General features: G+C 38.2%; 1 protein-coding gene and 1 pseudogene across 2 annotated transcripts; one reads left to right on the forward strand and one right to left on the reverse strand.

Moving 5' to 3' along the window:
• Positions 1–404: 404 nt before the first annotated feature.
• Positions 405–18,034, reverse strand: CGA (glycoprotein hormones, alpha polypeptide). 2 transcript variants are annotated; one of them, XM_081827486.1, is made up of 4 exons: positions 17,926–18,034; positions 2,519–2,625; positions 1,150–1,334; positions 405–748 (listed from the first exon to the last, which is right to left on the reverse strand). In XM_081827486.1, exons 2-4 carry the CDS (start codon positions 2,616–2,618, stop codon positions 671–673), a joined length of 363 nt encoding a protein of 120 aa, XP_081683612.1. In that variant the 5' UTR covers positions 2,619–2,625; positions 17,926–18,034; the 3' UTR covers positions 405–670. The 2 variants fall into 2 exon arrangements, with proteins under 2 accessions (XP_081683612.1, XP_081683611.1); XM_081827485.1 differs by lacking the exon at positions 17,926–18,034 and adding an exon at positions 8,428–8,840.
• Positions 11,884–12,718, forward strand: LOC102739144 (large ribosomal subunit protein uL15 pseudogene; annotated as a pseudogene).
• Positions 18,035–19,222: the final 1,188 nt, after the last annotated feature.

The following is a 19,222-nucleotide window of genomic DNA, read 5'->3' on the forward strand; positions in this document are numbered from 1 at the left end:
CAGCAGTGCTCTCTAATGTATTTTCCTAATTTTGCACACTTCTCCCAGTAGAAAGTGTCTGACCAAACATCTTCAATATATGCATAATTATTTATTTATAAATGTTATACATTTATTACCATACTAATGTATATGTACTTTAAAAAAAAAAAAGGTCATCAAAGGGGTGATATAAAAATGAATAACGGTAGAAGTTCTTGTTTTCTTTCCTTACCCCAACAGATTGTTTTATAACTAGCCCACTGGTTAGTTATAAAACTAGAAGTCTTGGTGGAATCAATGTTCTCTGGGGTCACTGAGTACAGGGAACCCCAGCTCACCCATTGGCTCACTCCCTTCAATTAATCTTATCAAAAGTAACTGGCTTTAAACTTTTAAGAAAAAATTAGAATCCAATGATAGAATGATGATTTAAAAGGCTTTATTTCCAGAGGAACCAACTTTTTATGGTCATGCTAAATGCTGTACTTCACTCCAAATGAAAAGAACTAGACTTCTGATTATACTGTAGGATAAAGAGAAAGGCAATAAAGCTGCAGTGTCCTCGAAGCATGCCAAAAGGAGTATGGTAAGGAAAAAGAGGGTTTTATCTCACAAGGCCATAAACACTGAAAAAATTAATTTTTCACTCCAGGAAATCAGCAGTCTTCAACATGCTCTTTGCAAAACATTAAGATTTGTGATAATAACAAGTACTGCAATGGCACTCCGTGTGGTTCTCCACTTTGGCATTTCCCATCACTGTGGCCTAAAGGGAAAGGGAGAAAAAAAAAATGGATGGATGGACGAAATTGAAAAATGTTAAATAAAATTGTCTGTAGCCAGCTGGACTAAATAGATGCTTGTTCCATTTGCACATTCTCCATTTCAGCTAATATTTCACTCTAAAAGATTAGGTTTGCACTGTGTGTGTATGTTATACTCTCTTCCAACCTACCCCTCATCACCTCCACAGCTGTTCCTGTCATTCTGAATAAATCTAGCCTAAATCAAAAGGTTACTTTTGATTTAAGGGAACAAATCCCTGTACCAATGTCAAGCAAAGGATGGGTCATTCGACACCTCTGACATTAAACCCCATGGATATGTTCTGGGGACATTTTTCAGGTTGGACTGTTAGAAAACTTCTGGGGCCTTCTAAGTTCTCACCTTGGTGAATGCTTTGGCCACACAGCATGTGGCTTCTGAGGTGATGTTCTTTGGGACCAACATTGTCTTCTTGGACCTTGCTGGAGTGGGATATGCTCTGGAGAAGCAGCAACCCACGCATTGATAAATTGGGGCACCCAACTTGGAGAAGTATTTGTTTTCCTTTAGCTTGCATTCTGGGCAACCTATCACCAAAAAGGCAAAGAGTAAAATAATCCAAGAATAACTCAAAAAGAAACAGGAGCACCTGGCTAAGGTGGTGGAGCATGTGACTCTTGATCTAGGGATCCTAAAATCCAGCGCCACGTTGGGCATAGAGTTTATTTTTTTTAATTGAAAAATAAATTTAAAAAAAGAAACTGAATTTTCCCTGATTATGAGATGGTAGCTTTCTTTTTCCATTGGAAATAGAAGAAAAATAATAAACACTTTTTGGCTGTTAACTTTCATGCATAGTATCTATTTGTACTGATTATATTTATTTTCACAGGAAATAATTTTTGCAGATATGCATGGGCGATCTCAAGAGTAGTAGCTTCTCACATAAACATAAAAAAAAGAGTAGTAGTTTCTGTCTCTTCAACCATGGATTCTCTCTCCCAATGCTAACAGCATGCCTATAGGGAGCACAAAACTTGACAGATAAAAACACCATGCTCACCTGAAAGGAGAATTTTGCCCAGAGGCAAAATATTTTCCCCTTTAGAACATGCTATTGTTCTCCCCCATGGAAACTCCAAATATTGACAGAGAAAAATATGTCAGAATTAAGAAAGCTTGGTGAGTGGAGAGCCTGATATTAGATGGAGCATCCGCACTTGAGAACTGGGATTAAAATATTATCAATTGTCTAAGAAAAACCATAACCAATAGTAGCTCACAGTTTCATAGCATAAGGAATTATATCAGCTACTATATGAGATTTTTCAAATAATACAGCAAAACAAATGCACTGCATAAAATGGTTTTGTTTTTCTCACTTGTTAACTGATGTGAAAATTCATCTACAAAGGCAATGTTAAAATCTTCTCAAATCTTCTAGGAGAAATGTAAAAAAAAAAAAAAACTGAGCTAAGTGAATAAAGAGCATTTTCTGCTTATAAAACTCAGATAAAGAATAATAAGGAATATAGTTCAGGTGAAAATGTACATGCTGCTATTTAAATGGACATGTTAGATAAATTTTCACTATACATTTTCTGAACCTAATTTAACTTTATGTTTACAATCTAAAAGTGCCTGGATATATATCCAGCAGCAAAGATTTATCACATTTGAAAAGGAGGTGGAAATCTAATTAATGGAGTTATTGATGTACATCTAGAAATCTGTGTTTTTCCTATTACTGCAAATTCTTTTGGTCACATACCCTGCATTGCAAACTCTCCATCAGGAAAGGAATGGAGAATATGCAGAAACACAGACAATGTGGCCAGAATGACGGCTGCATATTTTCTGTAATAATCCATGGCTCTCCTGCAAAACAGACAAGGAAAACAAAGTTACTCTAAAATTGGCTTACCAGTCATAAAAACAACTAGTAGGTTTAACATTACTACTAATAATAGTCATCAGTGTCTTGACCCCTTAGCTTACAGCTCCAAACACACTCTGGAGCCATGTAAATAAGAAAGCAATTTTTCCTTAGGAAAGAGCTAGGGAATCGAATCTTTCCATTTCACATATAAACTAATAGAATTGGACTTGATGCTAATAAAAAATTATCTTTTTAAATATATCATTCTGCTAAGCCTCAGTGTGCTTATTTGTAAGACATGAAACTTAAACTAGATAATGTCTAAGAAGACAGAGAGAGAGATAAGCTTATGTAAAATAGATAAGCTTATATATGATATATAAAATGTATAAGCAATTGAGTTCATCCTTCCCATTCCTGCATTCCCAGGTAGGAGAACAGAAGGTAAGGACAGTGTCTTTCCTGCTTTTTATTCACTGGTGGTAGTGAGCTCTAAGGCTCATTATCAGTGTGCAACAGTAAATGCTAGCTCAGCAATGTGGCAAGAGTAGACAGCAGAGAATGTTTATCAAAGTTTTCTTAAATGCATTTCTTGACTTATTTATACCTGTAAATACAGCTTTACCTAAACATTTTGAGTGCATAAGATCAGGCTAGCCAAGGTCAGCTGTGATTGACTGTATCCAGCATTGACCTCACTGCACCTGAGAATGGGGCGACAGGGAATTGGATTGTATCCCTACATATCCTACAAAAACTTCATATAAGATAAAATGGGGAAGTTTTTATTCCTATTTTTTAAGTGAAAATGTTATGGATTACTCATGTTCATACCATGAGAGATAAGATGAACAGAGCATCAATTACCAATAAAAAGACAATTCAGAACATTTAAAGGAGAATTAGCCCCAACTTTATAGAATCTCTTTTAGAAAATAGAGGAGGAAGGAATAGTTCCCAACTCATTTTTCGAGGCCACGATTACCCTGACACAAAAACCAGACCAATTCAGTATGAAAGAAAGAAAGAATGAATGAACAAAAGAAAGAAAACAAAAGACCAGTATACCTCATGAAATTAGATGCAAAAATTAAAAAAAAAAATCCTAAACAAAATAATAGCAAATTGAACCCAGAAATGTATAAGAAGATTTGTATATGACCAACTGCAAATAATTCACATATGCAAGGTTGGTTCAATATTTGAAAATCATTTAATGTAATCTACCATATCAATAAGATAAAGAAGAAAATCATATGATATATCAGTTGACACAGAAAAGCATTTGACAGCATTCAATACTCTTTCATAATAAAAAGTTTCCACAAACAAGAGCCAAAAGAGTTTTCTCAACTTGATAAAGAACATTTACAAAAAACCTGCAGCTGACATCATACCTAATGGTGAAAAACGAATGTTTTCCCCCCAAGATCAGCAACATGGCAAGGATGCCCACTCTCACCTGTTATTCAGTATACTACTGGAAGTTCTAGCCAGTGCAATATGGCAAGAAAAAGAAATTAAAGGCACACAAATTGAAAGGGAAGAAATAAAATTATCTGTATATGTTAAAAAAAAAAAAAAAAAAAAAGGAACCTACAGAAAAGGTCCTGGAACTAATTAGTGAGTTCAACAAGATTGCATGACATAAGATCAACACACAAAAATGAATTGCATTTCCTCATACTAAAAACAATAATGTGAAAACAAATTTAAAACATAATACCATTTACAATTGCTCCAAAGAAAATAAAATACTGGGGCACCTGGGTGGCTCAGTCGTTAAGCATCTGCCTTTGGCTCAGGTCATGATCTCAGGGTCCTGGGATCGAGCCTCGCATCAGGCTCCCTGATTGGCAGGGAGCCTGCTTCTCCCTCTCCCACTCCCCCTGTTTGTGTTCCCTCTATTCCTGTCTCTCTCTATATATCAAATAAATAAATAAATTTAAAAAAAAAAAAGGAAAGAAAATACTTAAGTTTAAATCTACCAAAATATATATAGGACTTGTATGCTGAAAATTATGAAATAAATTAAAGAAAACCTAAATAAATGGAGAGACATATCAGGTTTATGAATTGGAAGACTCAACATGGTAAAGATGTCAATTATTTACAATTTGATCTTTTTATTGAATGAAATGCCTATCCAGACCCCAGAACAGCTTTTGTAGACATAAACAAGGTCATTGTTGAAAGGTAAAAGATCTAGAATAGCTAAAACAATTTAAGAAAGAAAAGTGGGAGGACTCACTATTTCCAGTGTTAAGACTTAGTATACAGCAACAGTAATCAAAACTGAGTGATACTGGCAGAGGGATAGATACATAGACCAGTAGAACAAAACAGAGAACCCAGAAATAGACCCACACAAATATGGCCAGCTGGCTTTTGACAAAGATGCCAAAACAATTTAGCAGGAATTCAACCTTTTCAACAATGGCTGTCGGTACAACTGGACATCCATAGGCAAACAAACAAAAATTGAATGTAAACCTCATACCTTGTATGAAAATCATTGAAAATGAATTATAGACAAATGTAAAATGTGAAACTATAAAATTTTTATTAAAAAATAGAAAAAAAATTGGGGGACCAAGGGCTAGGTTAAGAGTTTTTAGAGTTAACAACAGAAACATGACCCATAAAAGAAAAATTAATAAATTGGACCTCATCCAAATTAGGGGTTAATCCTTTGTTAAGAAGATAAAAATACAAGGCACAGACTTGAAGAAAATATTTGCAAGCCACATATCCAACAAAGGGCTAGTATCTAGAATAAACAATAAGCTCTCAAAACTCAACAGAAAAAAAATCCAATTAGAAAATGGGTGTTGCAGGGGCACCTGGGTGGCTCAGTCTGTTAGGTGACTGACTCTTGGTTTCCACTCAGGTCATGGCCTCAGGGTCATGACATTGAGCCCCACATCAGTCTCTGCACTCAGCAGGGAATCTGCTTGAGATTTTCCCTCTCCATCTCGTCTACCCTTCCCCCACTCTCTCTCTCTCTCTCTCTCAAATAAATAAATAAAATCTTTAAAAAAGAGAAAGAGAGAGAGAAGAAGAAAATGGGTTTTGCAGCAGAAAGGATATCTAGATGGCAAATACGTACAAGGAAAGCATTTAACATCATCAGCCATTAGTAACATGCAAATTAAAACTACAGCGAACTAGTATATATCCATGAGAATAACTAAAACAAAACATAATAATAATACCAAACGCTGGTATGGATGCAGAGAAACAGGATAATTCAAACATTGTTGGGAGAAAATAAAATGAAAAATCATTTGGGAGTTTCTTTCTTTTTTTTTTTTTTTAAGATTTTTATTTATTTATTTGTCAGAGAGAGGGAGAGAGCACACAAGCAGTGGGAGCAGAAGGCAGAGGGAGAGGGAGAAGCAGGCTCCCTGGGAGCCCCATGTGGAACTCGGATCCCAGGATGCTGGGATCATGACCCGAGCCGAAGGCAGGCGCTTAACCGACTGAGCCACCCAGGCACCCCATTTGGGGGTTTCTTATAAAACTTACCATATAACCCAACAGTTGTACTCAGGCATTTATCTCAAAGAGATGAAAATTATGTTCATACAAAACTTGTATACAAAGGTTCAGAGCAGCTTTATTTATAATAGGCAAGAACTGGAAACCATCCAAACTGCTTTCAATAGATAAATAGTTATAGAAGCAATAGTACATCCACACCAGCGAATACTATGTGGCAACAAAAAGAACACATTATTGATACACATGCAAGGCAGATGGATCTCAAAGATACTGTGTTGAGTGAAGGTTGCATGCTGCATGATTCCATTTATATAACACTCTATATAATAAAATAAAATTAGAGAGATGCCAAATAAATCAGCAGTTTTAAGGAGTTAGTGTTGGGGAGGGAGTTGAGGTGGGGATAAGTGTGGCTATAAAGAGAGCCACATGGTGATGGAACAGTTCTGAATCTTGACTGTGATATTTGTCACACTATTGTACACATGGGATAAAATTGCATGGAACTACACACACATTCACACACACATACACGCGCACACACACAATACCAGTGAAATCTGACTAAGCTCTGTGGGTTGTACCAAAGTCAATTTCCTGGTTTTCACATCCTACTACAGCCAGGTACAGTATTATCTTTGGGAGAAACTGGCTGAAGTACACCCAGGACTTCTCTGTACATATTTTTGCAACTTCTAAATCTATAATTTTTCAAAACAAAAAGTTTATCTAAAAAAAAAGGCATTCTAGGGGCGCCTGGGTGGCTCAGTTGGTGAAGCGACTGCCTTCGGCTCAGGTCATGATCCTGGAGTCCCGGGACCGAGTCCCGCATCGGGCTCCCTGCTCGGCGGGAAGCCTGCTTCTCCCTCTCCCTCTCCCCCTGCTTGTGTTCCTGCTCTCGCTGTCTCTGTCTCTGTCAAATAAATAAATAAAATCTTTAAAAAAATAAAAATAAAAAAATAAAAAAAATTTAAAAAAAGGCATTCTAAAATAAGATTTAAAATTGCATGAGTCAAAATTTGTGGTTATTTTTCATGCAGATTGACAGAATGAGGCCATATTTTTGCCAAAGGTTTATATCAACCTATACATCTTTTAAGAAAAAAAATTGTCAGCAGAACTAACAGTTTATAATATAGAAAAACAAACCGTATAAATATAGGTACGGCTAAAACAAAGTTATGTTATTATTTCTCCCTGACGTATATACTTATACATAAGTAATTATAGGTTTTATTTATCTCCACACCTAATTAGCACCAAACAAACATTGTTCTAAGTTGGTGGTTCTCAAAGTGTGATCTGGGGACTCTCAACACTTTTCAGTGAGTTTGTGAGGTAAAAACGATTTTCATAGTAATTCTAAGATACTATTCACCTTTTTCGTTCTCAGTCTCTCATGAGTCTTCAGAGAAATTTTCTAGAGGCTACATGACATGTGCAATTGCAACAGATGGAGTAAAGATGCACATGGGAATCTAGCTATGTTCTATTAGGCCAGTTTTTCAGAAAAAAATTATAGAAAGATAAAACCATGCCACCCTTCTTACTAATTTTTTTGTTTTGGAAGTTGTCATTTTTTTATAAATGTATATTTGTGTTAACATGTGATGGGTTAATTCTTACTGTTTTAAAATGAATACATATGTTAAAACTTTTTCTAACATTTCTAAATCAGTAAATATTGAGAAATATAACTTCATAAAAAATTCTTTGGACTCCTCAACAATTTTGAAGAACATAAACAGTTTCTGAGACCAAAAAATCCGAGAACCACTGCTTAAGTGATATACAAAGCCACAAGGAAATTTTCAGAATTGAAACTGGTTTCCTTTTTTAAACTAGTATCATTTTTGTGCTTTGATATTGCAGCTCATATATTATGAAAATTCAGCATTATGCAGCGAACAATTATATCAGAATTAATTCAGAGAGAAACATTTATAACAAGATTGCAGAATGTGAGAGTATGAAGTCAACGCACATTTCAGAATCTGCTTTATGATAAAATGAAGAGAAGATTGAAAAAGCAGAACCAAAGTCACCATTGCTGTAGCTTTCAGTAACAGAAGTGAATTTATCTCTATTTTAAAAAGAAATGGGGTTAATCAAGCAGAAAAGGATGAACCTTCAAATCTTGAAAACATTTTAGTAAATATTTTTATCATTCGAATCACCTTTAGGTCCTTCTGTTTTGGAATTTGGGAGAAAAACATCAGGACAGGAAAAATAATTACGTTCAGCTGGGATTTATGCAATTTTGCACAATATGCTCAATCTAAATCAGAGTTCCTCACCTCAGCCTCTTTTGGCATTCCGAGTGAGTACCTTGCAGACTTCACAGACGCTGTACATCTGACCCCACGGTGCATCTCCAGTGTGCACTCAACATGCTCTTACCTCCCGCCGCCTGCCACATCAGAATGGTGTGAGTCTGAGAGAATGTATGTTTTCTCAGCTTGGCCGGGAAAGCCTCTCTCCTCCATCTCAGTCCATCCACCTCAGTCCTTTAAGGAGCTGCCCAGCCACGAGCTTCCCCGTGAAGGTTTCAAACAACCCCAAAGCCAGAATACATAATTCTCTCCATTGCATCCACCTACCGCTTTGCTTAGAATTCTTAGATGAAGTTCCGCAATCTGCCCTGACTCTAGCCAGTTATGTACATGTTGGTCTCTCCATTTCTGCAAAAACCTCCTAAGGGTCGAAACTATGCCCCTCTGATCCACCACCATCCCCGGCCTAGCGTCTTGCACAGGGTAGATGCAATTATGTTGCACTGGGACTTTAGAACAGCAATAATAGTATCGACCCAAAGTTGCTAATGTAGAACTGTCATGAAGGAACAAGATAACTCTTGAATGGGGACTTAGAATAAATGTTTAATAAAGTAAAATAATTTCAAATAATAAATTCATTAGAGACCGTATGTTCTCACAGAATTCCCTAATTTGTAGCTGGCCAATATGTGAAACTATAAGTGTTAAATATGCCACAGATAGAAGCCACTCTATGCTAAGATATAAAAGTCATAAGAATTAAAAGAAAGCATCCGGGGCGCCTGGGTGGCTCAGTCGTTGGGCGTCTGCCGTCGGCTCAGGTCATGATCCCGGGGTCCTGGGATCGAGCCCCGCATCGGGCTCCCTGCTCCGCGGAGAGCCTGCTTCTCCCTCTCCCGCTCCCACTGCTTGTGTTGCCTCTCTCGCTGTCTCTCTCTCTCTTTCTCTCCATCAAAATAAATAAATAAAATGTTTTTTAAAAAAGAAAGCATTAATAAAAAGCATACGTAAGAGCTTCAAGGTTTAAATTGGGTGTCTCATCTCTGAGTTTACATCAAACTATATGTGTGCACAAATTTAAATTCTTGATAAGACTGAGAAAAAGATAGCATTCTTGAAAGTATAAAAGAATATTATTGCCAGAATTTAATATCATTATTTAATGTTTTCATGGTATTATTTATTGTGATTATATATAATTAGTATATTTAATGATTTACTAAATAGGTAAACTCTCTACCAGTACACACAAGCTAGCTAGCTAGCTAGATAGACCAAGTATCCTATACATACACACACACACACCCTGTATGTCAAATGGGGTACAAAAATGGACACTCCACTTTTTGATGTGGATGCGGCACACATACTCTCATGCTACAGAGGGAATTTAGTCTAAAATACTTCTGTGGCATTCTTTGGAAACACAACCTGCTATCACATGAAAACTTAGGGGCAATGAATAACCAGGGGGCTTCTCTTTGCAGCCCCTCTGCTCTGTTTTTATCACAGGAAAAAATCCTTGGGGCGCCTGGGTGGCTCAGTGGGTTAAGCGACTGCCTTCGGCTCAGGTCATGACCTGGAGTCCATGGATCGAGTCCCACATTGGGCTCCCTGCTCAGCGGGTAGTCTGCTTCTCCCTCTGACCCTCCCCCCTCTCATGCTCTCTCTCTCTCTCAAATAAATAAATAAAATCTAAAAAAAAAAAATCCCTATAAAGTTAGGTGCCTGTCTATCAACAATCCTGGCCTGTCTGCCGGAGTATGGAAAGACCTCAAGGCTAATTAAATATGTTTTTATACACTTATATATGGGTAGATGTGTGTGTCTCTATGTGTGTACAGATCTGTACACCCAGGTATACACACATATACAGAAATGTACCTATACATAAAAGATTGCTCCAAGAAGATTACAAGTGTTTGGTACAATATGACATCCCGTCCTTCGCTTGCAAAGACGCTGCCATTGCTCCCCCCCCTGCCCCACCCCCACCAGAGAGTAAGGTTTTCAGTTTTTCTCAAGGTGGTGATGGCAGGGGTGACTCATCCATACTCTCCACACCCAGAAGCCCGTATGACTCATAGCATGCTTTTGAGATGACTGGCTAAGACTAGAGGCACAATTCTTTGTTAACAAAATGGTAGAAATCTAACTGACTTCTAGAGGGTTAGTTAACCTAAGGTTTCACCTCATTAGCCCCATCTAACCCAGCTAACTACCAAGGAGAGGAAAAGCCAGCTGCCTTCAATGACCAGTAACTAATTGAAAGGGAAGCTTTAAAGTAAAGTCTTTAATCCCTGGCACATTGCCTGGCATGAGATAGGTATTCAATAATTGTTTATTAAACAGAGGATAGGCCTGTTGGTTTTGCGTCTTGCCTGGTGAGAGAAGATAGCCATAGCTCACCTTGAGGAAAGATTTGAAGGAAGAAAGTCACAAGGGAAAGTAGAATGTTTGGAATCCATCATCCCACAACTTCCACAGAGTAGGCTCACGTCTGCCTCCTGCTGAGTGACCACCTCTGTTTCCAGGTGGACGAATTTAAAGAGTTTGGGGCCAGTAGTAAGGAAACTCAGCTTGGAGTGACCCTGGCAACTATTTTTCTTTGCTCATGCACTCTAGTTGCAGTAAGTGGGTTTCAACCTTGTTCTTGTAATGTGTTCTGCACCGCAGGTCCAGCCTGAGTGTCTTGCATGATCCCATGCTCCAGCCCTTAGCCTCAATAATCCTCCAGGTTCCCAGTTCTTCCAAGTAGACATTCAAACATTGCTTCCAAGCACCACAGACACCTTCAGACCCATTAACACATTCATTGATAGTTTTTCCAAAGGTGGTGATGTGGATGGCTGAGCAATTGGGGGGACAAGGAGAGACTGGTTAATGCTCCCTCAGTCTGTCCCCAGCCATTTCATCCACTCTTGGATATAGATAATTACTATTTTCTCTATCTTATAAAAAGATGAGTTGGTGGGGCAACTGGGTGGCTCAGTCAGTTAAATGCCTTTGGCTCAGGTCATGATCCCAGGGTCCTGGGATTGAGCCTCCCGTGGAGCTCCCTGCTCTGTAGGAGTCTCCTTCTCCCTCTCCCTCAGGCCCCCCCCCCCGACTCGTGCTTGCTCTCTCTCTCGTGCTAGCTCTCTCAAATAAATGAAATCTTTAAAAAATAATTTAAAAATAGAATAAAAATAAGTAAATAAAAAGACGAGTTTGGGATAATTTGATGGGAGCTCAGTGCTGTTAAGTGCAAAATGTAAGGTCCAAGTTGAACCCTTGAAAGGTTTAAAGACTTTGAATAAGCACCTGCTACATGTCAGGCACCGTGCCAAGCACGGATGACACAAACTTGAATAAGATTCCTGCTATCTGACCCAGATACAAAAGCAAGTAACTATGAGAGTGAAGAATGCTGTAATGAAAGCATTTGTCGACACCGAGGCATTTGCTGGGTGGAGGACATGAAAAAGGAGAGATGACAAGCAAATGAGAATAAAGAACATCTTCTTGAACGAAAGAGAATCTCTACAGCAGTAAATACATATTTTAGTATTTTGATATTTGTGCAGGAGTTTCATGGATCCAGTAGTCCCCATAATTTATGAAGCAGCTACAGGCGGCAAACAGTGCCTCAAAGCGCCCCAGGATCCAGAGGAAAATAAGGCCAAGTGAAGTCACACAGCTCAGTGGCAATATTTGGGATGGGATTTCTGTCTATCAATCACTTAAGAGCATTTTGTGCCTCTTTCATTGGGGCTGCCCACATGCCATCCAGACTGAGGAAGACCCAGAAACTTTGGGGGCACGTGAGTCATGGCCACGGCCGCCTGGACAAGCACTGGAAGTACCCAGTGGCCAGGGTCATGCTGGTGCTTCCATCATCGGCACAGGATCAACTTCGACAAATAACACCCAGGTTACTTTGGAGAAGTTGGTATGAGGCATGACCACTTAACGAGGAACCAGAGCTTCTGCCCAGCTGTCAACCTTGATAAACTGTGGGACCAAGTCCGTCAGCAGACTCGGGGGAAATGCAGCCAGAAACAGGACTGGAGCTGCTCCTATCATTGATGTGGTGCGATCTGGCCACTGTGAAGTTTGGGGAAAGGGAAAGCTCCCAGAATAGCCTGTCATGGTGAAGGTCAAATTCTTCAGTAGAAGAGCTGAGGAGAAGAAATGGGGGATGGGGGGCAGGGGGGGAGCAGGTTGTGTCCTGGTAGCTGGAAGCCTTGTGGAGGGAGAAGGTTTATTAAATGCCAAAAAGTGCTTTACGAAAACAACAACAACAACAACAGTGCTTTCACAAAATCTTTAAAGGGAGCCAACTTGTTTTCCAGATGAAATGGGGAGAAAGAAAATGGAAAAAAAAGGGTCCCATGGACAAGAGAAATATACAGCACAACCTGTACAATTTATGCTTTACAAAAAACAGGGGTTTCCACAAAGAAGCACCAAACAAAAGATGACCTTAAGATAGTTATCTTAAAAAATATTTATTTTAGGGCGCCTGGGTGGCTCAGTTGGTTAAGCGACTGCCTTCAGCTCAGGTCGTGATCCTGGAGTCCCGGGATCGAGTCCCGCATCGGGCTCCCTGCTCGGCAGGGAGCCTGCTTCTCCCTCTGACCCTTCCCCCTGTCATGTGCTCTCTGTCTCTCTCATTAAAAAAAAAAAAAAAAAAAAAATTATTTTAAAAATAAAGGAAAAACGCAAGCAGTAATTAGAAGAAACCTGAAGGGCTTATGGATTTATGAAAATGATTTTAATCCCTTTATGACCATTCTTTTAACCATAATATTTTAAGAAGTTTCTTTTCTCTTTTTTCAAGATTTTATTTATTTATTTGACAGAGAGAGAGGCACAGTGAGAGAGGGAACACAAGCAGGGGGAGTAGGAGAGGGAGAAGCAGGCTTCCCACCAAGCAGGGAGCCCGATATGGGGCTTGATCCCAGGACCCTGGGACCATGACCTGAGCCAAAGGCAGACGCTTAAAGACTGAGCCACCCAGGTGCCCCAAGAAGTTTCTTTTCTTGATTGAATAAATTTAAGGGGCTTATAATAAGATGTATACTTTCTACTTTAATTATTATTTAAAAGCACTTACAATGTTAACTATGTAATTAAAATCTTGGTTTTTCCATTACCCTCTGGTTTTCCTAGCACATCAGCATTTTTTAAATTGTCTGCATACTAAATCAATCAGAAATTTTGATAAGGCAGGCTCTATGCACCATAAAATATTGTTCTAAATGAGAATGTCAAATGTTTGTTGTTTTAAGATACCCAATTTTTAAAATTAACATTATTAGAGTAATAAATGCTGGCAGGAATAAAATATTGGATAGTATCAATTTAACACTCAGAAAAGTAAAATACCTAGAAGCTAGAAAAGTTTTATATGGAGCATTATTATAGTAATATAAGAATGTTTCTTGTAACTTTTAAAATGTGTGCATTGTATTTTGTTATGTTTATCTGAGCTATTTTTATGCAATCTTTTGACACACCAAGCATCATTCCCATTTAAAAGCATTAAAGCATAAAAACATATTTCATTTGCCTTGAAGTTTTTCAATAATAGAATAGAGAGGCCAGGATTATTGATTTCTCTTCCCTGGCACCTTATTTTATAAGGATTTATTTTTCTGTGATAAAAACAGCAGAAGAGCTTCAAAGAGAAGCTCCTTTGTTGTTCATTTCCCCTAAGTTTTCATTTCTATGGCAGGTTGTACTTCCCAAAGATGGCAACAAAAATATCTTTCAGCCTACATTCCTTCTGTACTATGACTTTGCCATTTCCACGTCAAAACACAGTGTGTCTAGGGGCGCCTGAGTGGCTCAGTCAGTTGAGCATCTGCCTTTGGCTCAGGTCATGATCTCAGGGTCCTGGGATCGAGTCCCGCATCGGGCTCCCTGCTCAGTGGGGAATCTGCTTCTCCCTCTCCCTCTGCCTGCCGCTCCCCGCTCATGCTGTCTCTCAAATAAATGAATAAATCTTAAAAAAAGAAAAACCCCACAGTGTGTCTATTTTTGTACCCCATTTGAGTGAGGTAGGCCCTCTGACCACCGAAACCAATAGAATATGGCAGGAGCAACATTGGGCCAGTTGTTGGCTGTATCCCGGCCCTCTCCTGGCAGTTCTTGCTTCCTGTCTCTTAGAAGACAGTTGCCATATAGAAAGTGCTACTACTCTGAGACCACCCTACCATAAGAAGCCAAGCCACATGGAGAGAAAAAAGAAGTCCAAGAAGTAAGAAATGAAGAAGCCATCCTAGATGACCAGTCCAGTTGAGCCTCCAGAGGACTCCAACCCCAGCCACTATCTGATCACAAATACATGAGAAACTCGAGTTAAAAACTGCCCAGGTGAGCCCGGGGCTACCTACAGAACCATGAGAGAGCAATAACTTGTTGTACCCACTAAGTTTTGGGGTAGTTTGATGCACAGCAATAGATCACTGGAACAATTATCTATTGCTCTCTCATAACAAAAATTTTTCCTCCAGGGTCTGAAATATAGGACCCCAATCTTGCCTTTCTGCTTTCTCTTCTTTCTACTGTCTCCTTACTTTTCCTCTGTGGGAGGATATTTATATAACACGTATTCAGTTACTCTATTTGGGAAATGTAGCAACGTGTGAAAAAAAAATTTGGAGTTAGCATTCTACACAGTATCTGCAACACTGACTTCGGGAATAATAATAACTCTCTACTTTAAAAATAATTCCTACATTTAATGGAGCACTTGTGTGTGCTAGATGTTCTTTTGGGCACCTTGAACACATAAACATATTCAATACTCATGACAATCTTGTGAAGTATTCTTTTCATTTTGGCAGATAAAGAAATTCTTGAGGCAAAGTAACCCAGAAAAAGTCAGAAAATTTGTTGCTTGTGGAGCCAAGATTTTAGAATATCGCTTTACAATTCTAAACTCCAGGCTCTGAACCACACTTCACTGTACTGCCTTCAAATCTTTATATTTTGCAATGAAGTTCTTAAATGATTTTTTCAGATGGTATATCCCTAAATAAGATGCTTACATTTTTTGTTTAGAGCAACATTATGTTGTACCAGCTTAAATACAACTTGCCCATGTAATTTTTTATTTTACGTATTTATCTGACTTCACCTTCTTCAGAACAGCCTTAAGAAAGCTATTTCATTTGGATAAAAAGGCATTTTATACCTGATCAAGTATGAGGACTAGTGTCTGACTGGGGGAGAAAGGGGGAAACACTGGTTTTCACGTACATTCCTTTGTTTGATTCTCTTTACACCTCCATGAGGAAAGCATTATTATGGCACCTATTTCATAGACTGGAAAACTACACTTCAGAAAATTAAAGGGATCTGCCAAGATCACTTGGAAAGTAATCCGATCCTAAGATCATACTTTTTCCACCTGTACCACCCCTATGGCCCAGAAGTACTTAGTTAATCCATTACCGCCTTTAGGACATTGATTTACATAGAGATCATGTTGTTAACAATTGTCTTTTCTAATTTGATTCCCAATATTGCCCTTGATTCCACACTCAGTTCAGCCTAAGTCCCCTCTAAACCCTCTCTTTGTCTTAGACCCCAGCAGATTAAGGATGCTAGAGCATTTTTATAATGTTATCTCTGAGTCCGATGAACCAAGAAATTGCCAGATTACTTTGTGCAACATTACAATAGGTAATGCTGAAATGTTATACACCAAAACCAGAATTTGCAAAGATCATAAATTGATACCAAACTACTCTAGGATTCACAATCTGTAAAAATAGAAGTTTGGTGCTATGGGTCATACTGTTCTCAATGGAAATATTAATTGATTCCTGTACATTTTCTCTTTGTGAAAGCACATTATCTTGATCTTTTTTTGAACAAGATGCACATTACCTTCAAAAAAAAAAAAAAGATGCACATTACCTTCTAATTTTGCTATTTCTATTTCCCAGCTCTTACTTTGAGTTTTCATGTAAATTTGAGTCCCACATTTATAAGAAATGTACAATGAAACCGAGAATCTGTTCTGGAACATAATCAATTTCTTTTCTAACATTGTTCACATGCTACCCTTTTCAGCAGGAAATGGTAAGAAATATGACTCAAAATTTCAAAACCTCTACTACTGCAAAAAAAAGAAAAAAAGAGAGAGAAAAGAAACTTAAACCAAAACCAAAGTTAAAATTGAAATGAAAGCACATGAGCTTTTCATAAATGGTAACTGTTCTTATCTTTTTTTTAAATATTTCAAGACTATAGCAAAGTATTACAATGCAATTTGGATGACTAATATTTTAAATAATTGATTTGGTGTTAGGTCAAGTAATTATTTAAAAGACATCGTCAGAAAATTATAAAGATTCCTCTGATCTAACATAAAAAAATCTTATTTTTGAGTGGGGAAAGGATTGTAAGTGCTTAAGAAATAAAAGTTCCTGTGAAGTTTAAATGGAGTTTCTGTATTCCCAAGGGACCCATAATTCTTCCATGTGTCCAAATCCTGTTCCTCAACACTAATAAAGAGGGACAAGAGAGCACTTTTATTTTCTAGTCTCAATTTCCCAGTAAGCTGCCATTTCAACTAGTGCTCATGTAAATATAACTAAGGTTAGCAAAAGTTTCCAGAAACTCTCATTGGAACACACCCAACTAGATTTGTTCAAGGGATTCAAAATTACAAAATCATCAGTAATAACTGGACAAATAGCACTGACTCTTATTTTTGTAGCATTTTATGAAAGAAGAAAATGGAAACAATGTTGTCTGAAAATTGTCAGTGTTACTGTATTCAAGTCTACAGGAGAACATCTATTCAAAAGATACCAGAAGCTATGGTCATTCGGCTAAACAAGTGAGCTGCTTTATCACTGGCCAGATTGAAGATATAGCTATACATCATTTAAAAACTGATTTGGGGCCCCTGGGTAGCTCAGTCGGTTAAGCGTTCAACTCTCGATTTCGGCTCAGGTCATCATCTCAGGGTCCTTGGATCCAGCGGAGGAGAGTCTGGCTCCCCACTCAGCAGGGAGTCTGCTTAAGGTTCTTTCTCTCCTTCTCCTGGCCCTGCCCCCACTCACACGCTAGGTCATGCTTTCTCTCTCCCTCTCTCTAAAATAAATTTAAAAATCTTTAAATAAATAAATAAACAAATAAATAAAAACTGATGGTAAAACAATAGCAGCAACTTATATAATGTCTATCCTCCTTCTACCTCACCCCTGTAAGCCACTCAAACTAATGTCTTTCAAATGACACCCAATATTTCTTGAAGAAAATTTTTAGATACTGACAGGCACTTGCAGATCTCAGCAGGAGACATTTGGTTTCTGGTTTCCATTAAATAACATCTTAGCCTGTGATCACAGACCACAGTTTTGCAGACTTCCTCCCAATTCAATCATGAGTGCTGAAAAGAGAATGTGTAAATATCTGTCTCTCTCCTCACTAAGGCATATGCATAGCTGACCTCTACTATAGAATATTTTACTCCTCACTCAATTAAAATCCCAGAAATTGTTTCATTCATATTACCTTCCTCCGGACTTTTTGCAGGATGTGTTCAGGGCAGTTGATTGTGGATCTAAAGAGGGATTTTAGCTTTGCCTTGTGTTTTCTCAGTAACTACAGTTAATAAAGTCCACACTTGTCTTTTATACCAGCAGAGTAATAAAAACTGCATGTTCCCACCTGCATCTAAGCCCAGGGATCAACAGTAAATTCCACCCAATGATTGAATGGTCCTTCATGTAATTACCATGACATCAATTTGATCTTATCTTATTTCAACCCTTAGATCATTTTTTGTTTTGAGCCATTTTCAGGCGGTGGTGACTGCAAGGTCAGCCTATGGAAAGAGAGTACACTCATTTTCTACGTAATTTTATCAAGACTTACACACAACATCCTGAAAGTTGACACTTTCCTATAAACAAGACTCTATGAGTATTACATTTAATTAGCTAAGTACCTGATGTTTACTTAAAACAGGAGAGGAACTGTAAATTTCAGATAATAGATACAGAACATTACCAGACTTACATTATTCTAGGGGGAAACAGAAAAATAAAACACATAACTATTTAGATTTTTCTAACCCATTACTATGTATTTGGATTTGTGATAAGGATGCATAGAGAAAGTATGAGATGGTTCTGAGGACTGATTAGTTCTCAATATTGTGCCTTTTTTCCTTTTTTTAATTTCACATTGGTAAAGCTCAGTTCCTCCTAAACAACAACAACAACAAAATACATGTTACAACCTGCCAGCTATAGGACACTTAACTCCAATATTCCCAATCCATGTCTCTCTCTAAAACTACCCAGCTCCTCAGGATTCAGCTCTGCCTTTTTTTTTTTTTTCTAAAGATTTTATTGATTTACTTGACAGAGAGAGACACAGCGAGAGAGTGAACACAAGCAGGGGGAGCGGGAGAGGAAGGAGAAGCAGGCTTCCCGCCGAACAGGGAGCCCGATGCGGGGCCCGATCCCAGGACCCTGGGATCATGACCCGTCAGCTCTGGCTTTTATGGAGAGATTATGATCCTTCCAAGGTTCTTCTCTCCATCTACTCTGCTCAGTGCCATTTCTGTAGGAACTGGCTATGAAATAAACTAGCAAGGACCTCCCCAGGGGAGGGCCTAGAAGATCTGTGCAATACAAAAAGCAACTCTTGTTTCACATAAAGACACAGACCAAAGAAAGCAACAGTTGTTCTGTGATTCATTATCTGTGATAAGTTGATTTGTTTCAGTTCTTACACCTTTCAGATTTCCATTATCTCCTCCCAATGGTTTCTCTTAGGATCCACTCTATCCATTCACCTTTTT

Source organism: Leptonychotes weddellii, chromosome 8, assembly GCF_054177405.1.
Source record: "Leptonychotes weddellii isolate Sample4059 chromosome 8, ASM5417740v2, whole genome shotgun sequence".
NCBI classification, from domain to species: domain Eukaryota; kingdom Metazoa; phylum Chordata; class Mammalia; order Carnivora; family Phocidae; genus Leptonychotes; species Leptonychotes weddellii.